A 27,685-nucleotide genomic window follows, 5' to 3' on the forward strand; every position below is an offset into this window, starting at 1 on the left:
GTGTGCGACACACTACTCAGCACGGTTTTACTGTATGCAGATGACATTCTAATCTGCTCGGATACACGTCAGCAGTGCCATGAGGACTCCATCAAAGTTTTGAGTGGATTGGCCGTGGGAGGCCACAAGGCATCCCGTTCAAAACTGCAGTACTGCCAGCCAAAAGTTGAGTACTTGTCTCGCGTCATTCAAAAGGGCATAAAAAACATCTCACCCACGCAACTCGAAGCTGTATCCAAGGCACCTAGGCCATTGACGGTCCGACAGATGATGACGTTTTTAGGGATGACTGGGTACAGCTCTGAGTGGGTGGAGGACTATACGATAGCGACAGCGCCGTTGAGGATGATGATAAAAGAGGCGGGTACAGACAAGCTTCGCGCTCCCTTGACATGGACCGAGGAGGGGGAGGACGCGTTCATAAACATTAAGCGTCTGTTGTTACAGGCCCCTGCCCTGGCGCTGCCGGATTATGAGAAGTGTTTCCACCTATTCGTCTCACATAGAGCGCAGCATGCGACAGCTGTCCTGACTCAAACACAGGGGGTGAGTGGGAAAAAACAACCGATAGCATATTACTCTAGAGCTCTTTCGCCGGTAGAGCAGGGTCTGCCACCTTGTTATCAGGCCCTGGCCGCAGCACATTTGATGTATGAGAAGGCAACGGCCGTGACAATGGGATATGACATTTGCATTTGGACACATCACAAATTGGCAAACTTGATTGAAAGAGGCAAATTTGTTCTGACCAGCCAACGGCAACAGGCTTACATGAGGCTCCTGCAGTACTCGGACGTTACGATAAAAACATGCCACGGCAGTAACCCGGCGGATCTGGTACCACTCCCGAGCGAGGGTCAACCGCATGAGTGCGAGGTGGAGGTACAGGCTTTCGTGAAACTCCGTCCTGATTTGGGAGTCGACCCGCTCGCGATAGCAGAACTCTCACTTTTTGTGGATGGGTCCTGCTATCGGGAGGGGGAAAATTTAAGGTCAGGATACGCCGTCGTACAGTGCAAACCTAACGGAGAAACACTAACAAGAAAGGCCGGACAATGCATGCAACCATGTTCGGCCCAGCTTGCAGAACTAATAGCACTAACAGAAGCATGCATAATAGCTAAAGATCGCACGGTTAACATCTTTACAGACTCTGCGTATGCGCATGGCGTATGCCACCTATTCGCGGCCATTTGGAAGGCAAGAGGCTTTAAGAAATCGGACGGCTCACCGATCCTTCACCACAAGCAGGTTGTGGCGCTTATTCAGGCTGTAAAGTTGCCCAAAAGCATTGCTATCGTAAAGTGCCAGGCACACAGAAAAGACCTGTCCTTTGTGACGACGGGAAACAACGCGGCGGACGAGGCCGCGAAGGCGGCGGCTGCGGTGCCGTCCACGGCTGTTCTGATGTTTGCGGCCGAACTGACGACTGAGGTAACTGAGGATAATTTGAGTGATCTTCAGGACTCAGCCACGCGGGCCGAGAAACAGTCGTGGACGGAGAGGGGGGCTGTAAGGGGGGCAGATGGTCTGTGGAGGAGTCATAACGGTTTGATAGTCGCCTCCATCGATCTTCTGTCCTTGGTGATACCTGAGGCTCATGGTGTTGATCACTGTGGAAGAGCAGAGACCCTGAAACGAATCACGAAAATGGGATTTTGGTCCCCAAAGCTTCAGGCACAAATTGACGTTACACTAGCCAGGTGTTTAACATGCTTACAGGGCAATGTGCGCAAAGGAGTACCGACAGTGGCGGCTTACACACCCCTCCCTGAGGGACCATTCAGACATCTGATTATGGACTATACAGATATGATAACGCCAGTGCAGGGCAAACGATACCTCCTGGTAGTAGAGGACTGCTTTAGTCGCTGGATTGAGGCCATTCCATCTAAACACAAGAACGCGGACACAGTGATCAAGTTCCTGTGTCGCGAGGTCATTCCGAGATTTGGAATTCCCACGATATTACAAAGCGATAATGGCCGCGAGTTCATCGACAAGGTGGTTAAAGGGCTGATGCAGAAATTAGGTATAAGACAGCGCCTTTCCTGTGTCTATAGTCCCGGGTCGCAGGGGAAGGTGGAAAGGGCCAATCTGGTCATTAAAAACAAACTGTTGAAAATCTGTATGCAAACTAAGCTTAACTGGATTGATGCTTTGCCACTTGCTCTGATGGCTATTAGAAGCAGCGTAAACCGCCAAACACAGCTAACACCGCATGAAATGCTTACAGGCCGCAGCATGCCAGCACCGCCATTTAGACACCTGGCTAGGGGCCCGGCATTAGATATTTTTGAGCAAGATCTGAAAAAATATCTTCAGCAAGTGACTAAAATACATGAAGCTGTGTTTCGACAGGAGCAGAGAAAGGAGAAAAAGGGGGTGAAGGAGGCGGAGAAGGAAGCCACCAAACCGAGACTGATCCCTGGGGACCTGGTCTTCGTAAAGGTCCACAAGAGAAAGTGGTCATCACCCCGGAGAGAGGGCCCGTACGAGGTGATCCGATCGACTGGAACGGCAGTCCAAGTCAAAGGATCAGCGACCTGGTTCCACTTCAATCACTGCATAAAGGCCAGCGGCGATCTCTTGGGGGATACAATCGATCGCAGTTATGCAGAACCCGACATGGAGGGTCCGAGACGGCAACTGGAAGGTGCAGTGCCTGCTGATGCTCCCGCAGATGTTGGCAGCAGTGTGCGGACGGTCGGCCGGGCACAACGACGTCATTGAGAACCGTCACGGTCGACCCGTCCTTGAGGATGACGGGTTTGAGTGGGTAGGAGTCCCACGGGGTCCCGCTCAGGCTCAAGTACCGGCAGGCTTTCATGACCAGGCTCAGAATCAGGCGCCCCCTCTGCCCTCCATCGAGGAAGGGGGGGAGAAGATAAGACTACAACCAAAAGGGGTGTTTCCCGTAGGACCGCAAGGGCATGTTTTTGATTTTGACCATTCCCCCGTTACAGGCGGGGATACTTACCATTATACTAACGAGGATCGGGTTGTGGGGGTAGATAGGAGGGTTGAGCCTGTCCCGAACCAATCACAGGGGACAGGGGTGAGGGGAAAAAGGGAGGTCAAGGACACTGAGTCGGAAGAGGTGGGGGGACAGGATATGTTCCAGAGGACAGCCGGAACGTTGAGGGACTCAGTGGGCTCACTCTGGGCCAGGTTGAGGGGTTTGCTTCCTTCCGGGGAACAAGATGGGGGCGACTATGACTATGACGAGGAAGACCCGGAGGCTGACCCGATGTATAGGGCGGCTTTAGGGAATGAGTGGTTTAGGCATGGGAGGGGCCCCATAATAGTCGCCCTTGGTGCGAGGCAGAGTGTTTGGGGTTTCTCGGCTCTAGTAACGTTGTAGGAAATTGGATGTACGTGTGCAGGGGGTAGCGACGGGGTTGCCAATACCCAGAGGTGTCAAACTATGGCTGACCAAGGATTTCGAGTGCTTGCAAAAGGAGGGGACCCGGGACGTAGGGGAGGTGGCAGAGGGGCGGTGCACTACTATTTGGAGCATCACGACTAACTGCACGAAAGAAGGAAAGTGTGGACACGGGGTCGTGTTAAAGGGAGTGGATACCAACCCACGGCCTGTAGCTTGCCCTTTTCATGTCCAGGATATGGCACTGGCGGACCAATACTGGCTCTGCGGCGGTAGGAGGTTGAGGAATACACTTCCTTTAGATTGGTCAGGTAGATGTGCCCGGGTTCAGGCGATCATGCCAATGGTGGTCCTACCATTATCAGTGACGGAAGGACCTTCTGAGTCTCCTATCTCTCGAACGAAGCGTAGCTACAAGGCAGACCCAAGGGTGTATCTGGACAGCATAGGACAGCCAAGGGGCATTCCAGCCGAGTTCATGGCTAAGAATGAGATTGCGGCAGGGTTTGAGTCTATTCTGCCATGGATATCGGTCAATAAGAACACCGGGTGGATCAACTATTTGTTTTACAATCAGCAGCGGTATCTCAACTACACCGAGGAGGCGTTGGATGCAATGGGGGACCAGATGCACGCGACCAGTACAGTGGCGTGGCAGAATAGACAGGCTCTGAACTGGTTAATGGCGGAGAAGGGTGGAGTCTGTTCCATGTTTGGACAGTACTGCTGCACATTCATTCCGACGAATGTGGGGCCAGGGGGAAAGTTCTCCGAGGCCATGGCTAAGCTGAAGGATTTGAGGGAGGAGTTGAGGGGGAATTCTGGCCGGAATGAAGAATGGTGGGGGAGTGGGGTGTTGGAAAGATTGGGACAGTGGGGAAGCATAGTGATGCAGACGGGGATATCCATTGGGGTGGCAGGGTTGATATTGGTTCTCCTTTTCTGTTGTGGTATGCCTCTCTTGGGTAGGCTGGTAACTTCACACGTAACGAGCCAAATGCTGATGGTGGGACAGAAAGAGATTGAGCCACAAATCGGGCCATGTCCTCAGCTTTATGCTGCCTTAGAGGGAGACGAGGGGATAGAGGATTAGGGGTATGGTGAGGTAGGGACATTTTCTTTTTGTTGGTTCTTTCCTTTAAGAGTGACGGGGGATGGTCTGAGTGCAGTTTTGTTGGTTTATTCCTTTAACTAGGAATTTTAGTCTGATTTTCTAATGATCCTTCGGCATAGAGATTGCAACCATTGAAAATCATTGCATTATTTTTTATTTTTTTATTATTTTTTGTTTATTTTACTCGTGGTCCTGGTCAAACCGGAATGGGAAGGGGCATCGGCAGAGTGTCGGTTCTGAGCCTGAGGAAGCATTGAGAAGAAGTGGTCTGGGGATCGGTTCTGGGGACTGGAGGGACAAAGGGGGGGGGCTAACGCAGTGGGCAAGATGGGCACCTCCCGTCGAAGATGGGGGGACACGTGGTGAGGTCGGGACCAGCGCCTCCCGTCCAGGCATGGGGACATGCTTCTACGGGGACTGGAGGTGTGGCGTGGTGGTTGCGGTATTGGCAAAATGTGACTTTTTGGCAATACGGTGAGGAGACTATGGCGTGGGCATGGAAGGGGGGCTGAGCGATGGACACTAGGACTCAATGTTATGGAAGAGACAATGTCATTTTTTTTTGGGAGGGATGTTCTATGTTTAGTTCTGACGGTCAACTTCTCCTTTCCCTGATGAGAGTCGCGGTTTCCGGCCGGAACTGTGGCTCATTTGGTAAGCGGTGGAGGTTGGGGGGATTTGTCTGTCAGGTTAGGATTATAAATTGGGGTATTTTGTTGATGTTTTATTATTACTCTTGTTTGGAACGGTTTTGTGTTTTGGTAAGAACGGTAGTCAGCCTTTGTTGGTCCGTTAGGGGTCCAGTGAATGAAGTAAGGTTTCTGGTTTAGATTAGGCATTTAAACTTTTATTATATAATTGTGGTTTCTCGTTTAGTTAGACGTTCACATTTTCTTGGTTATATGATTTGGGTGGGACTAGGGATAGCCCCAAATGGGGGAATGTTGTGGAAAATGTGTATACGGGGGTGGAGGTAGGAAAGGGGTTAGTCTTGACTAGTTTAATTTAGGTCAACTAGCAGAGCTCAAAGACACTAGGGCGACAGTCTGGCTGATGTTCTTAAAACAACCTCAAGATAGGCAGATGGACATTTCAGTACATCATATCGTGTGCTCTAATCTTGTGTCTTTTCTCTCTTTCATACATACACAGCACACACACACAGACACACAGACACACACATACACAGCACACACACACAGACACAGCACACACACACAGACACACAGACACAGACACACACATACACAGCACACACACACAGACACAGCACACACACACAGACACACAGACACACACATACACAGCACACACACACAGACACAGCACACACACACAGACACACAGACACACACAGTCACACAGACACACACACACACACACACACACACAGACACACACAGTCGCACAGACATACACACCGACACACACACACACACACACATTCCCTGTGTCACAATACACACATACAATACACACACGTCTGTACACAGACGCACACACACACAGACACACACACACAATACACACATACAATACACACACGTCTGTACACAGACGCACACACACACAGACACACACACACATACACACACACACACACACAAACACACACACACACACACACATCTCACTAAATCTTTATCTCTCTTCGATGTTCTTAATGTTTTACATCATATCGTGTGTGTACATCATATCTTGTTTATCTCTCTTCGATGTTCTTAATGTTTTTATCTAAATCTATGTTCTTCTTAATGTCTTTATCTCTCTTCGATGTTCTTAATGTTTTTATCTCTCTCCGATGTTAAATCTACGTGTCATCTTAATGTACGTCATGTCATATCTGACATGATATGACACGTCATCATATCTGTCATGTGGGGGCAGGACTGAGAGGGGATTTAGGGGACAAGCAGGGGGATTGAGAGTTAGAGTGTTTTCCTTCAACTGTGGTGACCGTCTACTGAGCCATAGCTTTTGCTGTTAAAACTTCTTTTCCTAAATAAATTACCTACTTGTTAAAATTGGAAATATCGTCTCCTGCTGTGTTAAACAACCATCAGCCACAACACTTCTCAAAGCACTTCATGGCTATGGAGGTGAGGGCTACAGGGCGGTAGTCGTTGAGGCAAGCGGGCGTAGATTTTTTGGGTACAGGGATGATGGTGGACTTCTTCAGACAGGTGGGGATGACAGCCTGTTCTAAGGACAGGTTGAAGATGTCAGTGAATACCGGGGCCAGTTGGTCGGCACAGACTTTTAGGACGCGGCCGGGGATGCCGTCCGGTCCTGCTGCCTTCCTGATATTCACTTTTTTAAAGATCCGTCTCACCTCATGCTCTGTGAACACTGAGTCTCCATCAGCAGACCCCCCCCCCCCCATTGCCGTGGTTTGTAGGCTGGTGTTTTTATTCACAGCCTCAAACCTCGCATAGAAGGAATTGAGATCATTTGCTAAGGAGATGTCACTGTTCAGTTTGAGGGAGGTGCCTTTGTAATCTGTCATTGTTCTGAGGCCCTGCCACATGCCTCTAGAGTCAGCCTGTTCAAACTGAAGTTCACTTTATCCCTGTAACGCCGTTTTGCCTCTATTACTGCTCTCCTGACGTTGTATCTTGCCATCTTGTGTTCTTCCATGTTGCCTGTCTCCAGCCCGGTGTTGTATGCTGATGTGCGCACTTTCAGAGCCTCACGGACGGATTTGTCTACCCAGGGCTTTTGATTTGGGTAGATTTTAATTGTGGTGGAGGGGATTGTTTCTTCTACCAGAGTACAGACATAGTCAAGCACCGTTTCAGTGTATTCGTTAATATTGGCTGTGTTATCACGGAATACACTCCAGTCTGTGCATTCAAGTGCAGCTTGGAGTGACTCCTCTGACGTCACGGCCCAACGCTTAACCTCTCGCGAGACCACCGGCGTTCGCTTGAGACTTTGTTTATACTTTGGCAAAAGGAATATGGCGGCGTGATCGGACTTACCGAATGGACTAAGAGCCTGTGACTTATACCCATTCTTAAATTGCGAGTATACATGGTCTAATATGTTCTCGCCTCTGGTGGGACAGGTCACATGCTGATAGAAATTTGGCAACACCTGTAAAGGAATATCTTATCAATTTTTTTTTTTACCATTTATATCAGGCATCTAACCCTGGGTGTAAGAAGTAACACAGAAAGCGACAACAACAAATCATCACCTTCTTCTCTTCTCCAGTTCTGAGGAGAATTCACCACCTGAATTGAAAGAGTGAATCAACTATTTCCTCTGCCAACCCCCCCCCCCCCCCCCCTCCAGGTTAACAACCTGCTAAGTACCAGCCCCATCACAGGGCCCCACTCTCCAAGGTATGTGGGGGGGGGGGGGGGGGGGGGGGGGGGCGACAGGCTCCCAAAAGATTAGCGAGGACAATCTGCCATTCAAGGCCAGGGCACTCCACTGCATCTACCCCCCCCCCCCCCCCCCCCCCCCACCCTCAATACACAAACCCCAGTCCCAGCCGCTAGGAAGGAGAGAGGGGGGCTCGTTCTTCCACCCCCCAGGGACCTCTGAAGAGTCTGTAATGCTCTGCTCCCTGGGGGGGTGGAAGAACGAGCCCCCCTCTCTCCTTCCTGGCGGCTGGGACTGGGCTGTCTGTGTGGATGTGTCTGTTTGTGTCTCTCTCTCATGACGTCGCAAAGCCCCATCTGATGCCTGTTTGTTAATTCAAGACAAAAATGAAGTGTATTTGACTCGGCTACAGTTGACCAAAGAGCTCAAAAAAGGGACTAAACACGTTTCGCAATTATGCCACATCAATGTGGAATGCCCTACCCAAAGCTTGGAATGTGAATCCCTATACATTCAAAACCGCTCTCAAAGAGCACATACAGGAGGCTGCAATTTGAAACTGGCCACCGTAAAATTTCCAAACCCCCCACCCCCTCCTAATAGACAGTCTCCTCCCCACCGCATGTATAATATTCTCTCCCCACCGTATGTATATTTCTCTCCCACCCACCCACCCCCTCCTAATATACAGTCCCCTCCCCATCATTATGTATATACTCTGTCAGGATCTATGGGTAACAGTACTGTACATTTGTCACAAATGTAACAGTATTAAATACCTGTATGTCATGTATGTCCCTATGCCATAAATGTCATGTATGTTGTGTATGTCATAAATGTCAATATGAATTGAAAATGGGGGACCCTGATGTAAACAAGACAAACGTCTTTCTCTGGTCTGCATCCCCTTAATTGTGTGTATTGAGCCGTACTGTATTGTACCCATTCTGCAATCTGTTAAATAAAGTTTTCATTCATTCATTTCATTCATTCATTCATGACTAAATAATAACGTTTAACCATTTCACTACCACACCACCAAAGGGTTAACCCCTTTTACTGCGACAATACATAAGGTTAACCCTTTCACAGCCACACGACAAAGGGTTAACCCTTCTGTAGTGTGGTAGTGAAAGGGTTAACCTTCTGTAGTGTGGTTGTGAAAGGGTTAAATAATAAAAGTGTGTTTTTTTCAGACAGGATTTGAAGGAATCAACGGAGAGGAGGAACGTACAGACATACTTCTTCTTGTATGTGCACTGTGCAGTGTCCAACCCTTCCCAGCATGCTCTCTGTCTCCCCATCCTCTCTGAGACATTGTGCTTTTTTTTTTTTTGCAATTAAGATGTTTAAGTTTGTCGGCCATCCAGCAAGGCAGCGAGTAACCATGGTAACCACTTCCCAAATATTCCATGCATGGCAAAGATACACAGCATAAAATGATAAAAGCGTCAGCTAAATTACAAAAAAAATGTATTGTGCAAAGATGTATACAGTCGTTTTTTAAAGTGACCTTTTTGTAGCGTATTATGTATAGGGGATGTGAGAGGGTGTTAATGAGGATGTGTAGTGTGTGTGTGTGTGTGTGTTCTTGTGTGCTTGTGTGTGGAGAGATCAGTGTTGAGTGTTCTGATGGCCTGAGAGAAGAAGCTGAGTCAAGTCTGCCTGAATGTTGATGGATAATTATACCTATCTACTGCCTTCACTGTTAAAGGCAGTGACTTTAAACTGTTAAACAGTCATCCAGAACTATTTTATTGCACTGTAAAAAACTGTGATTTTATATGTCTGCACTTTATGTGCACTATTTTACTCTGTCTATTCTATCTTACTCTTTTTATTATTGTCTATTTAAAACTGAATCTAACCATAAACCATGTGGCCTGTTGGGCTGTTGTGAAGCACTTTGAGCTGCAGTTTCTGTATGAAAGGTGCTATACAAATAAAGTTTATTATTATTATTATTACAATGGCCTTACACTGTAATCATAACTACCTACCTCATCCTATAGTCTACCCATATATGACTGTTTACATACCTGTATGATCGACATGTACAATAATACTATACTACTGTATATAGCATATATTTATCTACAACTGTTTGGATATTTGCATATTTTACTTTTACATTTAGTCATTTAGCTGATGCTTTTATCCAAAGTGACTTACAAGTTCTGTACGACAAGTCATCAGGAAGGGTACAACTCTGGCAGCTAATATATAATATATCCATGTTCACCTGTATGTATATCCCATACCTACTCTTACTAGTTATACCACTGGCCAGTATGGCTAACTACCATAGTATATGTATACCTGTATCACTGCACTTAATTATACTGTACATAATATCAGTTTAGCATATTACTCAGTAGCTTGTTAAATATATCATATTTAATCTAATGTACATTGTATATCGTTATTGCACTTTACTGTTACATTTGCACTCTGATTAGATGGCAACATATTTTAGTTGTACTGCTTGTGCTGTATAATGACAATACATTTGAATCGAATCTATACAACTCCTCCACCCCCACCCCATCTTGCTATTACAATGCCCCCCCCCTCCCCCTCAACACACACACACACACACACACACTACAGAACTGACTTCAAAGAGTCAATGCCTGTCTGTCTGGATACATTCTGTCCTGACCACACCCACACTGGCTGCTAAGATGCCTCCCCCACAATCTGGGAGGAACCAATCAAGTTCAAGGGTCAGGGCCCTCTAACCCTGAGAGTGCAGACATCAACAGCCAGAGGTCAGACAGAGAGAGAAAGAGGTGATATGGTTATAGATTTTCTCTGTGGATTAAAGTACATGTTTGTGTCCACGCTGAACAACTGAGCTCCTAACAGTGAAATAATATCCAGGCGTCTGACGTCAGAACCGGTGCATATTTGGAGCAGACAGGAGAGAGAATGCAGGATATCAACGGTAAGTGTGACTTTTGAAAAGCTGAATGAATGAAAACTTTATTTAACAGATTGCAGAATGGGTACAATACAGTACGGCTCAATACACACAATTGTTAAGGGGGTGCAGACCTGAGAAAGACGTTTGTCTTGTTTCCATCAGGGTCCCCCATTTTCAATTCATATAGACATTTATGACATACACAACATACATGACATTTATGGCATATGGACATATAGGTATTTAGTACTGATACATTTGTGACATAAACGGTATTCAAATATACAGTACTGTTACCCCTAGATCCTGACAGAGTATATACATATGATGGGGAGGGGACTGTACAGTACATTAGGAGGGGGTGGGTGGATGGGAGAGAAATATACATACGGCGGGGAGGGAATATATACATGCGGTGGGGAGGAGACTGTCTATTAGGAGGTGGTGGGGGTTTTGGGCATTTACGGTGGCCAGTTTCGAATTGCAGCCTCCCGTAGGTGCTCTTTAAGAGCGGTTTTGAATGTGGGTAGGGATTCACATTCCTTTACAGCTTTGGGTAGGGCGTTCCACATTGATGTGGCATAATTGCGAAACGTATTTAGTCCCTTGTTTGAGCCGAATCTGGGTTTAACATGATTTGTGGAGCTCCCTCTGGTGTTGTGATCGTGGTATTCACTGATCTTTGGGAAGTATTTTGACATGTACATGGGTACCTTAGTCATATAGTGTATCTTGTAGACCAGGCCCATTGCAAGTTGCTGTACTCTGTCATCTACTCTAAGCCATCCTAGGTTGTCAAAGTGGGCAGGGGTGAGGTGGGTTCTGGGGGTAAGGTCAAGTAGTAGTCTGACCAGTTTGTTTTGTGATGTTTGTAATTTTGTTTTAAGCGCCTTTGAGGTGCTTTGGTACCATGAGCTGTCTTGAATCAGTGCACACTAGTGCCAAGGCTGGGGGACTGTGGATTGATTGATTGAAAACTTTATTAACAGATTGCAGAATGGGTACAATACAGTACAGCTCAATACACACAATTGTTAAGGGGATACAGACCAGAGAAAGACTTTCGTCTTGTTTACATCAGGGTCCCCCATTTTCAATTCATCAGGACATATATGACATACATGACATACAGATAGACAGTACTGCTACATCTATACATTTATGACATACCAGATTTGCAAATACAGTACTGTTTGTGATACAAAAAGTGTCCAGAAAAAGAGTGTATATACATTTGACGTAGAAACTGTACATTGGAGGAGGTTGGGTAGGGGGGGTGGGGGGGCTGTACATTGGAGGTGGGGGGGGGGGGGTTGGGTAGGGGGACACACACACTGTACACTGTACATTGGAATACTGACAAAGCCATACTTGGTCATTTACTGTACAACTGGGTTAGGACATTTGTAGGGGCCAGTTTCGAATTGCAGTCTGCCGTAGATGTTTTTTGAGATACAATACAACAATTATACTTAATCCTATACTATACAATATTACTTTAACAAGACATTTTTTAGGTGACCATGATGGTTCAGAGTCTCTCAGTCAGTAGCCTGTTGGCCCGGTGGAAGTAGCTGTTCAAAGTTCTTTTGGAGGTGGATCTGAGACTCCGGTACCGTCTGCCAGACGGCATGAGCTTGAACAGTTTGTGGTTGGGGTGGCTTGGGTCTTTCAGAATCCTGTGTGCCTTGCTGATGCACCGCTCGGTGAAGATACTGACTATGGTGGGTAGCTTGCTTCCACAGATTTTCTCGGCCGTTCGCACTACTCTCTCCAGTGCTCTGCGGTCGCTTTGGTTGGCATTTCCAAACCATGCAGTGGTGCATCCTGTCAGTACGCTCTCCGTGGTGCCTCTGTAGAAGGATCTGTGGCCCCATTCCAAATTTTTTAAGTCGCCTGAGGTGGTAGAGGCGTTGTTGGGCCTTCTTCACCACATGGCCAGTGTGCTCTCCCCAGTCCAGCTTCTCTGTGATGTGGACCCAGAGGAACTTGAAGCTGGCGACCCTCTCCACTGCGACCCCGTTGATGTGGATGGGGTCGTGTCCCTCTCCTCCCCACCTGTAGTCGATGATCAGCTCCTTGGTCTTGTCGACGTTGAGAGTGAGGTTGTTTTCCTGGCACCACTTTTCCAGGTTTACAACCTCACTCCTGTAGGCTGTCTCATCGCCGTTGGTGATCAAGCCAATGACCGTCGTATCGTCTGCAAACTTGATCACCAGGTTGGAGCTGTGTGTGGCTACACAGTCGTGGGTGTACAGGGAGTAGAGGAGGGGGCTCAGGACGCAGCCCTTAGGGGCTCCTGTGTTGAGGGTCAGGGGGTCAGGGATGTTGGAGCCCATCCTCACCACCTGGCCCGGATCCGACAGGAAGTCCAGGATCCAGCTGCACAGGTTGGGGTTGAGGCCCAGGTCTCTGAGCTTGGTGTCTAGTATGGAGGGGACTATGGTGTTGAAAGCTGAACTGAAGTCTATGAACAGCTTTCTCACATAGGTGTTGGGTTTGTCCAGGTGCATGAGGGCGTGGTGGAGGGCAGTGTTTATTGCGTCGTCTGTGGAACGGTTTTGTCGGTAGGCAAATTGGTGGGGGTCTAGGGTGGGTGGGATCTCTTTGAGGATGGACTTCTTCACAATCCTCTGCAGGCTTTTGCTCACTATGGGAGTGAGAGCAAGGCCTAAAAGAAGAAATGTTATTTTTTTACAATAAAGTTTCATAAAAATCTTAGTCAAACCTTTAGTATTATGGATATTAAACATGCTGGCAGAGTACATGCATCCATGTTGTTGTGAACATTTTAATTAAATAAAGAAATTCCCTATCCATAGTCGCCGTGGGAAAGAATAACATAAAATAAATTCCCTACCTACCCATGGCCTTAACTGACAACCAACAGGAAACAAAAAATTTTTTTTTTTTTTTTTTAAACTTACATTTTTTATTAACATTTATAGACAAACAACATTTACACCATACCTACAATGACATCAACAACACAACATTACATCCACATGGGCCCCTTGACTTCGGCCGCGCTCAGCCTCCCAGACCTCCATGAGAGGGGTCCCCCCCTCCCGCCATCCACCCCCAGAAACAGGGCTCCTCCACATCCCAGGGCCTTCTCACGCGTGGCCGAGTATTCAGCGACACGGGTACCTTGAATTTGATTGGGCCAGGCCCAGTAGAGGGGCGAGGGGTGATACTCCCCCCCCCACGAGCCAAGCCCGCTACCTCCCATGTCACCAAGCACCCCACCCCACGGCCGACGACCCCACTACATCCAAGACCCCACTCTCCCGGGCCAAACCGCGGAAACGATGGTCCCCCTCCCCCGACATCCCCCCCCCTGAGTTAAGCCCATAGGAGCCCCCCATATCCCAGGCCGATGCGTGGGCCCCCGGCGACACGGGTCCCTTAAATCAATTGGGCCAGCCCTGTAGAGGAAAGGATAGGGGACTCCCCCCCACTGAGCCAAGCCCGCCATTTCCCATGCCAACGAGAGCCCCACCCCACGCCCACCGACCCCCCAACACACAGGATCCCGCCGGGCAGAGCCCAGCCGCTCCGATCCCCCTGAGAGAAACCCATCCCTCTCACGTTAGCTTGTATCCCCCGCTGCGCCGTATTCCTCGTGTTGACTTCCATGTTAGCTTGCAGCTCCTTCTCCAGCCAGGCCCCGCTGTGGTCCAACACCACGTTAGCTTGTATCCCCCGCTGTGTCGTATTCCTCGTGTTGACTTCCATGTTAGCTTGCAGCTCCCTCTCCAGCCAGGCCTCGCTGCGGTCCAACACCCCGTTAGCTTGTATCCCCCGCTGCGTCGTATTCCTCATGTTGACTTCCATGTTAGCTTGCAGCTCCTTCTCCAGCCAGGCCTCGCTGCGGTCCAACACCGCGTCAGCTTGTATCCCTTGCTGCTTCGTATTCATCGCGTTAACTTCCATGCTAGCTTGCAGCTCCTTCTCCAGCCAGGCCCGTGTGCCAGCTTGGATAGCCTGTATGTTAGCTTGGAAAACTTGGTTAGCTAGCTCGTTAGCCTGTGTGCTAGCCCGCATGTCCTGGGCGATCTGCATTATAGCTTGGGTGTTAGCCTGTATGTTAGCCTGCATGCTAGCTGCCCATGCTAGTCTGAATCATCTCCAGCGCCACCATTTGTACTCCTTCTGGGGTCGCTTTTCTCTTGCCTTTTCTCGTGTTCAACCATCCTCCTCTCTTATATCCTTGAATTGTCACTTTTTATTTCGCTTTGAATAATTTTACTTCCTTTTCTTGATATTCACCGACCGGAAGCTCTTTCATGTGGCTGTTCACCAGAATGTTGCAAACCGGAAGTCAACAATATATTTTTTTTATGCCCATCGGGGCGCCAGTCGTTTATGCCCTTTTCTTGGGCACTGGGATGATGGTGGCGGATTTAAAGCATGCTGGAACTTTGCATGTGGTGAGGGAGAGGTTGAATATCCTGGTGAACACCCCCGCTAGGCTGAAAGCGTGGCCTCTGATTCGTCATCCCACCGAAGTACTTCCTTCTCGGTGGGCGGGGCCTGCTTCAGCTTCTGTTTGTAGGTGGGCAGCAGCAGCAAGACAGAGGAGTGGTCTGATTTGCCGAACGGTGGGCGGAGGAGGGCCTTGTACCATGGCGGACCTGCGGGTTTGTTTATCAATGTGTTGAAAAAAAATTGGCAGGACTTTCTTCAGGGAGGCGTGATTGAAATCGCCAGCTACGATGAGGGCCGCGTCCGAGTGCTTCATCTCTGTGTTACTGATGGTCTCATTTCATTGCACAATTCATTTATTATGTTTTAGTTTAATGTGTACAATGAGATTAGTGTGTCATTCATTTTTAGTCTAAAAAATTATAGTTTCCCCCCTTCTATTCAAGGTTCTGGTTTGAAGAGTGAAACCTCAGACTCTGGCCTGTCGGACTACCAGCCCCTGCCAAAGAGGAAATGCGTTCCTAAAAGTAAAGCACACGTGGCTGCCAACTACAACAGAGGTATGTTATAGTATTACTATGTAGTATTACTATAGTATTCCTTCCACTGCAGCCCATGGACTCAGTGACTTAAATCCATAGACTGCAGAAAGTAACCTGTGTGCGTAAAGCTCACGCATGTCAATAGTGTTACTTCCACTTATTTTTGTCTTTCTTTTACTTTACAGAAGAGATGATGCAAAAGGTTGGGAAAGGCCAAAAACTTAAAGGTATGTTTTGCTCGAGAAAATGCGTTTATTTTTCAAATGTAGCCAAGAGTAAAGACCATATAACCTGTCAAGCAGTGGCGGACTCAGGCTGTTTGAAGGGCAGAGGCGAAAAGAAAAAAAGGGCACCTACTGCACAACATGGGACCCCATCAGTGAGGGAAAAAAAGCTATGATGCGTCATGTATGGTGAAATAGTCTTCATCCTTGATTAAAGGATAACTCCACTATTTTGGGAAATTAGCTTATTTAACATCTTCCCTGGAGTTAGACAAGAAGATGCATACCTTTTTTGTCTCTGTGCGTGCATTTTAGCTTTGGGAATAGATGCTCCGTTAGCATAGCTTAGCTTCATCACTGGAAGTGAGGCAGGACAGTAGCCTTACAGTGCCTTACAGTGTATTGCAAGGTCTGACATTGACCAAACTTGATATGCATGACCTTGGTGGGCTCTAGGTCAACTCCTGAAAAGGGGGTCAATGTCAGACTTTGCAATCAAAAGTTAGGGGGCTAATAACCCTTGCCATAATTTCAGTGCGCCCCTAACTTTTGATTGCAAGGTCTGACATTGACCCCCTTTTCAGGAGTTGACCTAGAGCCCACCAAGGTCATGCATATCAAGTTTGGTCAATGTCAGACCTTGCAATACACTGTAAGGCACTGTAAGGCTACTGTCCTGCCTCACTTCCAGTGATGAAGCTAAGCTATGCTAACGGAGCATCTATTCCCAAAGCTAAAATGCACGCACAGAGACAAAAAAGGTATGCATCTTCTTGTCTAACTCCAGGGAAGATGTTAAATAAGCTAATTTCCCAAAATAGTGGAGTTATCCTTTAAGATTAACATTAGAATAACATAGACAACCCAGATGAATAGTATAACCACACCTCTATGATAAAACACACAGGGAACAATACACCTTTAAAATGTGTATTTCACCTCATTGTCTTAGTGTTTGAAAAGTAGATTTATCATGGTGTTTGAAAATTAAATTGTCATGGTGTTTGAAAAGTGGATTTATCATAGTGGTTGAAACTTAGATTTATCATGGTGTTTTAAAAGTAGATTATCGTGGTGTTTGATGGCCTAAACCATTGCTGCAGTGGTACATTTCTCAATGCTAAAGTTACCAGTGAGGAATATAAATATTTGGGAAACAGCATGGTCTGGGTTGAAAGATAGTGAACCTATTCTTTAAAAGCTATTTACAACATATATATATATACAGGATATAAAACAGTTAAAGTTAATTTGAGTGCCGTTGAGCTTCTTCCTTTCTCTCTCCTAACTCTCCTTCTCTCCCCCCTTCTCTCCTCCTGCCCTCTCCTTCTGTCCTCCTATACTCCCATTCTCTCCTCCTGTACTTCCCTTCTCTCCTCCTGCCCTCTCCTTCTGTCCTCCTATACTCCCATTCTCTCCTCCTGTACTTCCCTTCTCTCCTCCTGTCCTCTCCTTCTCTCCTCCTGTACTCCCCTTCTCTCCTCCTGTCCTCTCCTCATGTCCTCTCCTTCTCTCCTCATGTCCTCTCCTTCTCTCCTCTATCTCTCTCTCTCCCTCCCCCCTCTCTATCTTCCCCATTCTCTCCATTAAACTTAGTATATTGTACCTGGATACTGGCTGGATCAGTGGGATATTTTAATGGCAACAGGAGAGCATTCAAGTTATTTGTTGTCATTTGAATCATTTCTCTCCCTATCATCATTTTCGTCCTCGCTTTCTTTAGCATCTCCATGACCGTCTTCATCATCATTTCTCTCCATAGCATCATCTGCATTCTCTCTTTCCTCAACTTCTTCATCATTTCTCTCCATTTAATCATCTGCATTTTCTCTTTCCTCGACTTCTTCATTTTATCTTTGCTCCACTTCTTCACCATCTTTTCCTGATATCATCATTTCCCTCTTGAATATCTCCATCTTCATTGTCTGTACTGTCTTTATCTAAGGTGGAGCAAATACTATTTGTTTTATAATAGTAATATAATTGTACTGTATATAATATTCGTACTGTAGCCTACAATGTTATAATTGTATTATAAAATAATATGTCATATAGCACTACCACTAGCCCTCTTGCCTTGATTGGAAAAGGGTCTATGGTTGGTCAATTTAAATGTTTAAGACAAAATTATCTGTCCAAAATAAGCATTATTGAACATGTTAGCACCAGATTCTCAGTTATAATCCAAACTATGGCTCTGTGAGACAAGCTTGTACACGTAGCTAGTAGTGAGGACTTACAACTACATACCTGTATCCTTATCTCCTCCCTTACTATTGTTGCTTTGGACCCAATTTTTCAAAGAGAAGCTGCCTCTCGTAGTATTTTTCAGCTGCTTTTTAATATTCTTCCGATTTCTTTCTCTCCTTGACATTCTGTAATCATAGAATATAGGACAATGCTCAGGGGTGTAAAAAGTACCCAGAAATTATACTTAAGTGAAAGTATGGGTACCGTCTCAAAATCTGACTCAAGTAAAAGTCAGAGTATCTGGCTAAAAACACACTTGAGTAAAAGTCAAAAAGTCCTATTTTTAAATGTACTTAAGTACTAAAAAGTAAAAGTACATTTAAAAAAAGTATTTCTCAGAACAAAGTGGTTTTAATTAATTAGTAGCAAAAGTCCATCGGAATACTTATATTTGATTAATGGGAGCAGCCGGAGAGAAGCAACCAAACGTGTCACAGCATGCCACCGGAAACGGCTGTGTGTGTAGTCTTTTGAAAGAAGAGACCCAGTGCTTTCGAATTTCATAAAACTACACTTCCCAGCTCACGCCAGCCCCTGTCAATCATCTGATTTCCAGCGTGATTTTGGGATCATATCTCACGGGTTGAACAAACATGAACGTTATTGCCATAAAATAGAACATAGTTCGTTTCTTTACCTTTCTGTGAACGTCTAGCCAAAAAACATCTGATGATCCAGATTGAACTCTGCCATTGGAAAGGGGAGATTTGGCCCAATCCATAGATGTGTGACTTGGCCAAAATAAGGTAATTTATAGGCCTGATATTCTATATTCATATTTCAAATGGCATGTGTCTGGATGGCAAAATGTTTGGCAAATTGTTCACGTCTGGTCAATGTTAGCATGGTGTTATTCACCATCAAATTCTCCTTTGGTTCATTACAATTTACTCAAGCCTAGTAACAGACACAATATTTCTGACACTGGGAATACATTCCATACATTACCTAGATGTCCCTAGATACCAACAACATGCAAGTGGACCTTGCAGAAGTGGAGCAATCTTCCATTTACTTAGGTATGCATTTTTAGGCACATTTTCTTAAAATATGGCTAGGGCTCAAGAGGTTAAGTCTGATATTTACCATAATAAGATACTTAACACATTGGGTGCCACGCCCCTTCTGGGAAGTGCATAGGCTCATGCCACCCATTAACCCAATGTAATTGGTCACCTTGTTTGTAGATCTAAATCTATATTCTATATTATAGCCATGCATTCAATACTATAGTCATTTGACACTGGGTTTCTTCCGGTCAAGATACATCGACGCACAGACAAAGACTCAACGTTTCAAAGGATGTGCAATACCGGCCGCGTACCACCAGGCGGCAGCATTGGACTTTTGCGTTCTCAGACTCATTCCCTATGATAACAGCAGGCTCCCTGGATGGAATAGGGTATTAAACAGAAACGTGTTAACACGTGAATGGCACTCAACCGTCGGCCGTCAGAAACATGTAAATCAGTGATTGGCACTGGAAGTGTTAAAGGTGCTATAGATAGAAAATGTATGTAGACTAGAGTAATAATTTTTTTCTTTTTAATAACACATCCACAGAGCTTTTAGAAAGGTGCTGAATAAAAGTATTGCTTTCCCCCCCCAAAGAAATAGATTCATTCATTTATCAATGTTGTTTACATGTTGTGTGCATGTTGCCCCTCCCTACTTCCCTATGTGGAATGCACCTGATTGGATAAATTACATGCTGGTGCGACATCTAGTGGCTGAATGTTATCTATAGCACCTTTAATTGTTGGTAATATTTTCTCCTTTCAGACTTCTGCTTGTTCAAGTTCAAGTTCTTTAATAGTTGTCATACAGAAGTACAGAATACTTTCATACAAAATGCTTCTTACTGTTACGCTCCAGAGACTGTGCTAGACAAGATAGTATCAAATAACATAATAACATAATATAGCATGAATTTAGAAGAAGAAAATGAGGTCACAGTGTTCGGTATAGACATATGTACAATGTTCTGAGTTACCATATAATATACAATACACAATACTATGCAGTGTACTAATGTACAGTACTATCTAGTGCAAAGCAGAAATGGGATGAGGTACAATTTTAGGTACAATTTACAGTAAGGTGTACGAGTTGTAGTGCAATCCTTCATCCATAAATATAAAGTGTGGGGAGTGGGTGCTACAGTGTGTTTGTTTAAAGTGGGTGTGTGCTATAAGTGTGTGGAGTGGGTGCTACAGTGTGTTTGTTTAAAGTGAGTGTGTGCGTGTGGATGTGTGTGCTATGTGCGTTTGGTGGTTGTTGTTGTGTAGTGTTCATTCATTGTTCGTTTAGCAGCCTGATGGCCTGGGAATAGAAGCTTCTTCTGAGTCTTTCTGTGCTCGCCTTGAGACTCCTGTATCGCTTGCCTGACCGCAGCAGTTCAAAGAGGCAGTTGTTCGGGTGACTGGAGTCTTTAATGATTCTCTTAGCCTTGCCCTTGCAACGCTTGTAGTAAATGTTCTGGAGGGTGGGGAGCCCCCCTCCAATTGTGCGTTCGGCTGAACGTGTCACTCTTTGTAGTCTGCTTTGGTCTTGTGCAGTGCTATTCCCAAACCAGGAGGTGATGTTGCCGGTCAAGATGCTCTCTATTGTACATGAGTAGAAGTTCTTAAGGATCTTCTGGCTGACTTGGAACTTCCTTAGGCGCCTGAGGAAGTAGAGGCGTTGTCGTGCCTTCTTCACAACACTGTTAATGTGTGTGGTCCATGTCAAGTCCTCGGATATGTAGGCTCCGAGGTACTTAAAGCTGTTGACTCTCTCAACCGGTGCCCCGTCGATGCTGAGGGGGCTGTAGTCCTTGACCCCCGACCTCCTGAAGTCCACAATCATCTCCTTTGTTTTGCTGACGTTCAGGGAGAGGCTGTTTTCCTGGCACCATCCCGCCAGGACCTTGACCTCTTCCAGGTAGGCCCTCTCGTCGTTGGCAGAGATCAGGCCCACCACCACTGTGTCGTCAGCAAATTTGACGATTGTATTGCTACTCCGCTGAGCCACACAGTCGTGTGTGTACAGGGAGTAGAGGAGGGGACTCAGAACACAGCCCTGGGGGGCCCCTATGTTGAGGGTGATGGATGAGGAGGTGCAGTTGCCTGCTCTCACCACCTGGGGTCTGCCAGTCAGGAAGTCCAAGACCCACTGGCAGAGGTCATAGCCCAAGCCCAGGTCCCTGAGCTTGGCTATGAGTATGGAGGGGACTATGGTATTGAATGCCGAGCTGTAGTCGATGAATAGCATTCTCACATAGTTCCCCTGCCTCTTGTCCAGGTGTGATGCTGCTGTGTGCAGCACATGGGATATGGCGTCCTCCGTGGACCTGTTGGGGCGGTATGCAAATTGCAGGGGGTCCATGTTGATGGGGAGGGAGGAGCAGATGTAGCCCTTTACTAGCTTCTCGAAGCACTTCATGGCTATGGAGGTGAGAGCTACAGGGCGGTAGTCGTTGAGGCAAGCAGGCTTGGATTTTTTGGGTACAGGGATAATAGTGTCTTGTGGATCGTCCCAGGTTGAAACCTTCCACCCACTGTTTGAAGGGAGTCTTTGTCTGAAGTGCAAGGTTTGTCATCTTGTTTCAAGTGATCCGTCTTACTGTATTCCATTTCAACAGACCGTTTTCATTATGACATTACTATGTAAAATTCCTTTATTGATCAGGCAGCATGGGGGGGGGGGGGGTACAGGTATGGGCAGGGTAATAGTCGAAAGACATAAATATAGGCAATCAAATTTGATCTGAATATAAAAATATGAGAAAAAATTAACAGAATCTGAATGTATACTATGAGTAACAGTAAACAGTATACACATGAAGGTACCCTAAGGCTTTGTGTCCACCGGGGACGTTTTTTTCAAGACGGACCGCCACTTGCTTGATGTTGATTGGTCGGTCGAAATAAGTTACCTTGGTGAGCGCCGCTCCTCTCCAAAGGTTTAACTAGTTTCAACTTTAGGCGCTGGGAGCGCTCCGCCCAAAAAACGCTGCCGCCGAGAGCGCTAAAACGCGAGGCGCGGCGCTGGGAAAAGGAAAATGAATGACAGAAAGGAGCTGACAACTCATAAAACGTCCCCGGTCGACACAGGCCCTAACTGGCATGATATAGGTCATATGCTGTATAGTCCGTGCAGAGTCAGACACACACACACTGCTGTCATCAGAGAGAGGGGAGTCAATGCTGCTCGCTGTCTTTGAAAACCACAAGAGCTGTATTGAAATTCGGAATTAGAAAACGTCTAAGTCACATCTAAGTCTTGTATTTTAGTTTACCAATCAGCCGTTGCAAAATCCATTCGTTTTCATGACCTATTTGTCAGGGGAAAGCAACAGTTGCGATTGGAGAATCAAGAAAAGAGGGTGGGACTTCATTGGTCAATTAGTTAATTAGTCTTCATCACTATATCAGGGTATTAAAAAGTATTACATTCAGCGCAGCAGTCGGGTTTAAGGCGAAACTACCCAGGTGAATAGGCAACGCCTTTTTTGCATATATAAACATAAGATCTCAGAAAACTTGCTATACATCTTTTCTTAGTTGTTATGTACATAACAAACTGGGAAATTTTCATAGTGATATCTATCTATTCAAATTGTTTAGCCTATTCACCTGGGTAGTCTGGCCTTAAATTGGTGCATATACGTGCAAGTGCAGCCACCAGTTCAGTGTCGCTATGTGTTTGTTTATTTTTTTGCTAATATGGTCGTGAAATTGGTAGTACATTTTGCTCTAAGTGGTATTAAAAGGTCTTAAATCAAATCAAATGTATTTGCAAGGCCCGACAACACACGTTAATGTCCCCATGGGCCGGACACGTCTTCTTTAAACAAGTCAAGAACATCACCATAAATCAAGAACAAAACACTATGAAATCAAAAATAAAATGGAAACATTTATAAATGAATGCAACACTCCCAGACAGCCCATGCGAAGGTAAGGAAAAACTCACAAAAAACCTAACAATAGGAAAAAAGCACCAGGGGCAATGTGGAGGGGAGAAAAGTCTTAAATTGTACTGTATATGTAACACTGATTCCCTTTTTATAAAATCCAAATCCCTGTAAAACTGCGTTCTCGTCCTTTGCAGACGAACTTCATTGAGACTCTGTATAGGTTTGATGACGACGGCTACCAGGCATATTGCACCGTGTGCTGCGCAGGCAAAGAGGTAATTCTTTGTGGCAACGCCAGCTGCTGCAGGTAACTAGTCTCTCTCTCTTATACACATGTACAGTATACATCTCTTTCTCTTTTTAGCTTTTCTTGTCTCTAAAGATTCGATTCATATGTATTGTCATTATACAGCACAAGCACAGTACATCGAAAAGAAGTTTGGCATCCAACCAGAGTGCAAATGTAACAGTAAAGCGCAATAGTAATATACAATGTACAGGGCCCTATTCCCCGTACCTGGTTCAACTAAGTCGATCAAAAGTCCCATTATCCAGATTCAATTAACTCAGGATCATTGTGACTGCCTCACATGAAAAGACAGCAGGTGTCGATCGCAGAAATCCTGATTTTCTAACACCATTGATTGATTGATTGATTGATTTAAAACTTTATTAACAAGATTGCAGAATGGGTACAATACAGTACGGCTCAATACTCGCCGACAAGTTAAATGCATAATCTATAGGCACATTTTAAGTCCCTCATTACCCCAATCAATCAGATTATATTTATTTAAATGTGCCTATAGATTATGCATTTAATTTAATAATCGAATGAGATCTTGCTAGCGAAAATAATTATTTAAACTCTTTCAGAATAAGTATACAAAAACAAGCCCAAAGATAAAGAGTATATCTAATTGATACGAATTAATAGATACTTATGAGGATATCTGTACTGTATGCGCTTAGGTATCATGTAATATAATAAATACATCGTTCCTAAAGTTTTCAGGCCGCGACCCCCGAAATAACGGTGTCAGAGAGCCGCGACCCCCACTATTATATAGAGGTGGTTGAAACATGCAAACGTTCACATGCACACATATGCATTGGAGGCTTTTAACACGCACAATAACTACACAAAATAACACAATAATCAAACAACTATAAAATGAATACATATAGCGTGTTTCATTTAGAAGGCTATAATGTTCAACTCACCTAATGAGATGGATGGGCATATGTCCAGTCTGGGTTTAATTTTGGAGACAGCGACTCGGAGATCATCCTCCACATTCATTCAGACGTGATCTGTACTTATTTTTTCATATAAGTCAGTGCAGATAATGTTTTTTTCGAATAGGTAGGTATAGCTGTGCGTATTCCCCCTCAATTGATATCTAGTCGGCATCGGAGGTGGGCAGCGATCTGGGACGCATTCTCCATCAGAAACAAGCGCGCCTCATCCCGCAGCTCAAACAGGTGTCGTGCAGTATAGGAAATCCATAGGCTGAATTTGATTTATTAACAGAATTTTAGGTCTATTATTTTACATTTCAAAAGCATTTATTTTACCAGTTTAATATATTTTAATTGTTTTTAATTATAGGCCTATTTCACACATTCTATGAAATCAATACATTCTGGAAATCATCTCGCGAAAACATTATTCAGAATGGTATAATGAGATCAAAGAGCACCTACGGGAGGCTGCAATTCGAAACTGGCCCCCGTAAATGTCCAAACACCCCTTCCCACCCACCCACCCCCTCCCAATGTACAGTTTCCTCCCCCTCGTATATATATTTTCTGTTAGGATCTCTGTTTAACAGTACTGTATATTTGCATATCTTGTATGTCACAAATGTAACAGTACTGTATATCTGTATGTCATGTATGTCATAAATGTCATGATATATATCTGTATATCTGTATGTCATGTATGTCATAAATGTCATGATGAATTGAAAATGGGGGACCCTGATGTAAACAAGATGAAAGTCTTTCTCTGGGTCTGCATCCCCTTAACAATTGTGTGTATTGAGCCGTACTGTATTGTACCCCATTCTGCAATCTGTTAATAAAGTTTCCAATCAATTAATCAATCTCTGAGGAAGGGAGCTGCCATTTTGTTCAGAGGGAGTGGCCAGCTTATATCCAGCTAACTCAACTAAACCTGCTCCGGAGCAGGTTCAAACTTTTCGATCTGTTGCCATAGCGACTTAGAAATATCCGACGTCGGGGAACGGAAATGTCTGGCTTAAGTCAAGCTATGCTGAAAATTATCCGGCTAACTCAGTTAGCCAGGTACGGGGAATAGGGCCCAGGTCATTAAACTGGATATAAAACATATAAATGAGTACTACTGGGTAATAGTGCTAATCAGATGTATGTTGTAGTATTAATATACAGTGATACAGGTATAAAGACACTATGGTAGTAAGTCATACTGGCCAGCAGCGTAACTAGTAAGAGTAGGTGAGAGATATGTACAGATATAGATATAGCATCTACAGATATGGTATAAGGATTATATGCAGGCGTGTACAGACAGATGTGGACAGATGCTGCCTGGACCCCCTGGTCACTAACCCTAATCCATATCTATACACCTCTCTCTAGGTGTTTCTGTAACGGCTGCCTGGACCCCCTGGTCACTAACCCTAATCCATATCTATACACCTCTCTCTAGGTGTTTCTGTAAGGGCTGCCTGGACCCCCTGGTCACTAACCCTAATCCATATCTATACACCTCTCTCTAGGTGTTTCTGTAAGGGCTGCCTGGACCCCCTGGTCACTAACCCTAATCCATATCTATACACCTCTCTCTAGGTGTTTCTGTAACGGCTGCCTGGACCCCCTGGTCACTAACCCTAATCCATATCTATACACCTCTCTCTCTAGGTGTTTCTGTAAGGGCTGCCTGGACCCCCTGGTCACTAACCCTAATCCATATCTATACACCTCTCTCTAGGTGTTTCTGTAAGGGCTGCCTGGACACCCTGGTCACTAACCCTAATCCATATCTATACACCTCTCTCTAGGTGTTTCTGTAAGGGCTGCCTGGACACCCTGGTCGGTCCAGGAACCTTTGATAAAGTGAAGGACGTGGAGCCGTGGCGCTGCTACCTGTGTCTGCCCTCCCAGTGCCATGGCCACCTGAAGCTGAGGAGCGACTGGAGCGTCAAGGTCCAGCAGCTCTTTGTCAACAGCAGTGGCTTGGAGTTTGTAAGTGACGAGCCCGCTCCCTTCCCCACTGGATCATTTCCTCCCCTCGCTGGTGGAACACGGCCATCAACTCTCGACCCTCGTCTTTGTTTACACTTGTATGATGTGTATCACAGTACCAGTTAGGGTACCTTGTGTATACTGTTTACTTTTACTCTTACTCGTAGTATATATTCAGATTATAATTATTTGTTGCCTATATTTATTTTGTAACGTGCAATATAACCGATATAACCGTATTTTTTTCTCATTTTTATATTCAGTTACGTTTATCTTTCTCATATTTCTATATTCAGATAACATTTTATTGCCTATATTTATGTCTTTCTACTATTCCCCTGCCCATACTAGGGATGGGACTTTCTAGCAAAAGTGCTATTTGAAAATAATACCCCCCCCCCCCCCCCCCCCCCCAAAATGTATATATAAAAAAGTCTACCTACAGTCTGCCCCTCCATCCCTGCTCATCTTAATCTTATCTTCTAACACAGGAGCCACACGCAGTCTACCCCTCCATCCCTGCTCATCTTAATCGCATCTTCTAACACAGGAGCCACACACAGTCTGCCCCTCCATCCCTGCTCATCTTAATCTTATCTTCTAACACAGGAGCCACACACAGTCTGCCCCTCCATCCCTGCTCATCGACGCAGACCGCTGCGGGCGCTGTCCCTCTTTGATGGAATCGCAACAGGTTGGTTCATCTTGTATCTGTCTTGTATATATATATATTCTATTGCTTGTGATATGCAATTTGTCATGCATTTTATTATTAATTTGTCAATTAAATGTTTTGTGCTCTCTGTGCTGGGCTGCTCTCTATTGCATGAAGGGTGCTTTATAGATAAAGTTTATTATTATTGTAAGCTAGTGCAAACTTTAAAGACTTCTATGAAGCTTTGGCCAGACAATTAGATACCTTGCATTATAACAAAGGGGGGCGGGCGACAGTGGCTCAGGAGGTAGAGCAGTCGTCTGGTAATACGGAGGTTCCCGGTTCGATTCCCCCTCCTCCGGTTGAAGTGTCCAATACGGAGGTTCCCGGTTCGATTCCTTCTCCTCCGGTGGAAGTGTCCTTGAGCAAGTGTCCTGCTCCCGGTGAGCAGGTTGGTACCTTGCATGGTGGTTATTCTAATGTTAATCTTAACACAATTGGCAGAGTCAGAGGGTGGGAAGCCGGTGGGTGGGTCCTCCTGGTCGTTGTAAACAGCGACTCCTACAGTTTGGTCGGGGCGCCTGCACAGCGTGGGAAGGATCTGGAGGGAGGTAGTGTGACCTTCCACACGTTACACTCTCCCAGTGAGAGTCCACGCTGCCAGGTGAAAAGAATAATAAGATGAGTGGCTGATGATAGT

General features: G+C 45.6%; 1 protein-coding gene across 1 annotated transcript in view; it reads left to right on the top strand.

Moving 5' to 3' along the window:
- Positions 1 to 15,383: 15,383 nt before the first annotated feature.
- Positions 15,384 to 27,685, top strand: part of LOC311229492 (DNA (cytosine-5)-methyltransferase 3B-like) — a gene marked incomplete at both ends in the record, with an annotated part of 28,836 nt that continues 16,534 nt past the window's right edge. Inside the window, 6 exon segments of the mRNA XM_084315573.1 lie at positions 15,384 to 15,398; positions 15,644 to 15,743; positions 21,691 to 21,770; positions 23,294 to 23,406; positions 26,147 to 26,330; positions 26,940 to 27,024. Of these exon segments, the coding sequence (XP_084171699.1) occupies positions 15,384 to 15,398; positions 15,644 to 15,743; positions 21,691 to 21,770; positions 23,294 to 23,406; positions 26,147 to 26,330; positions 26,940 to 27,024 (577 nt within the window).

This window comes from Notolepis coatsorum (assembly GCF_963971535.1).
Source record: "Notolepis coatsorum genome assembly, chromosome: 6".
Classification (NCBI taxonomy): domain Eukaryota; kingdom Metazoa; phylum Chordata; class Actinopteri; order Aulopiformes; family Paralepididae; genus Notolepis; species Notolepis coatsorum.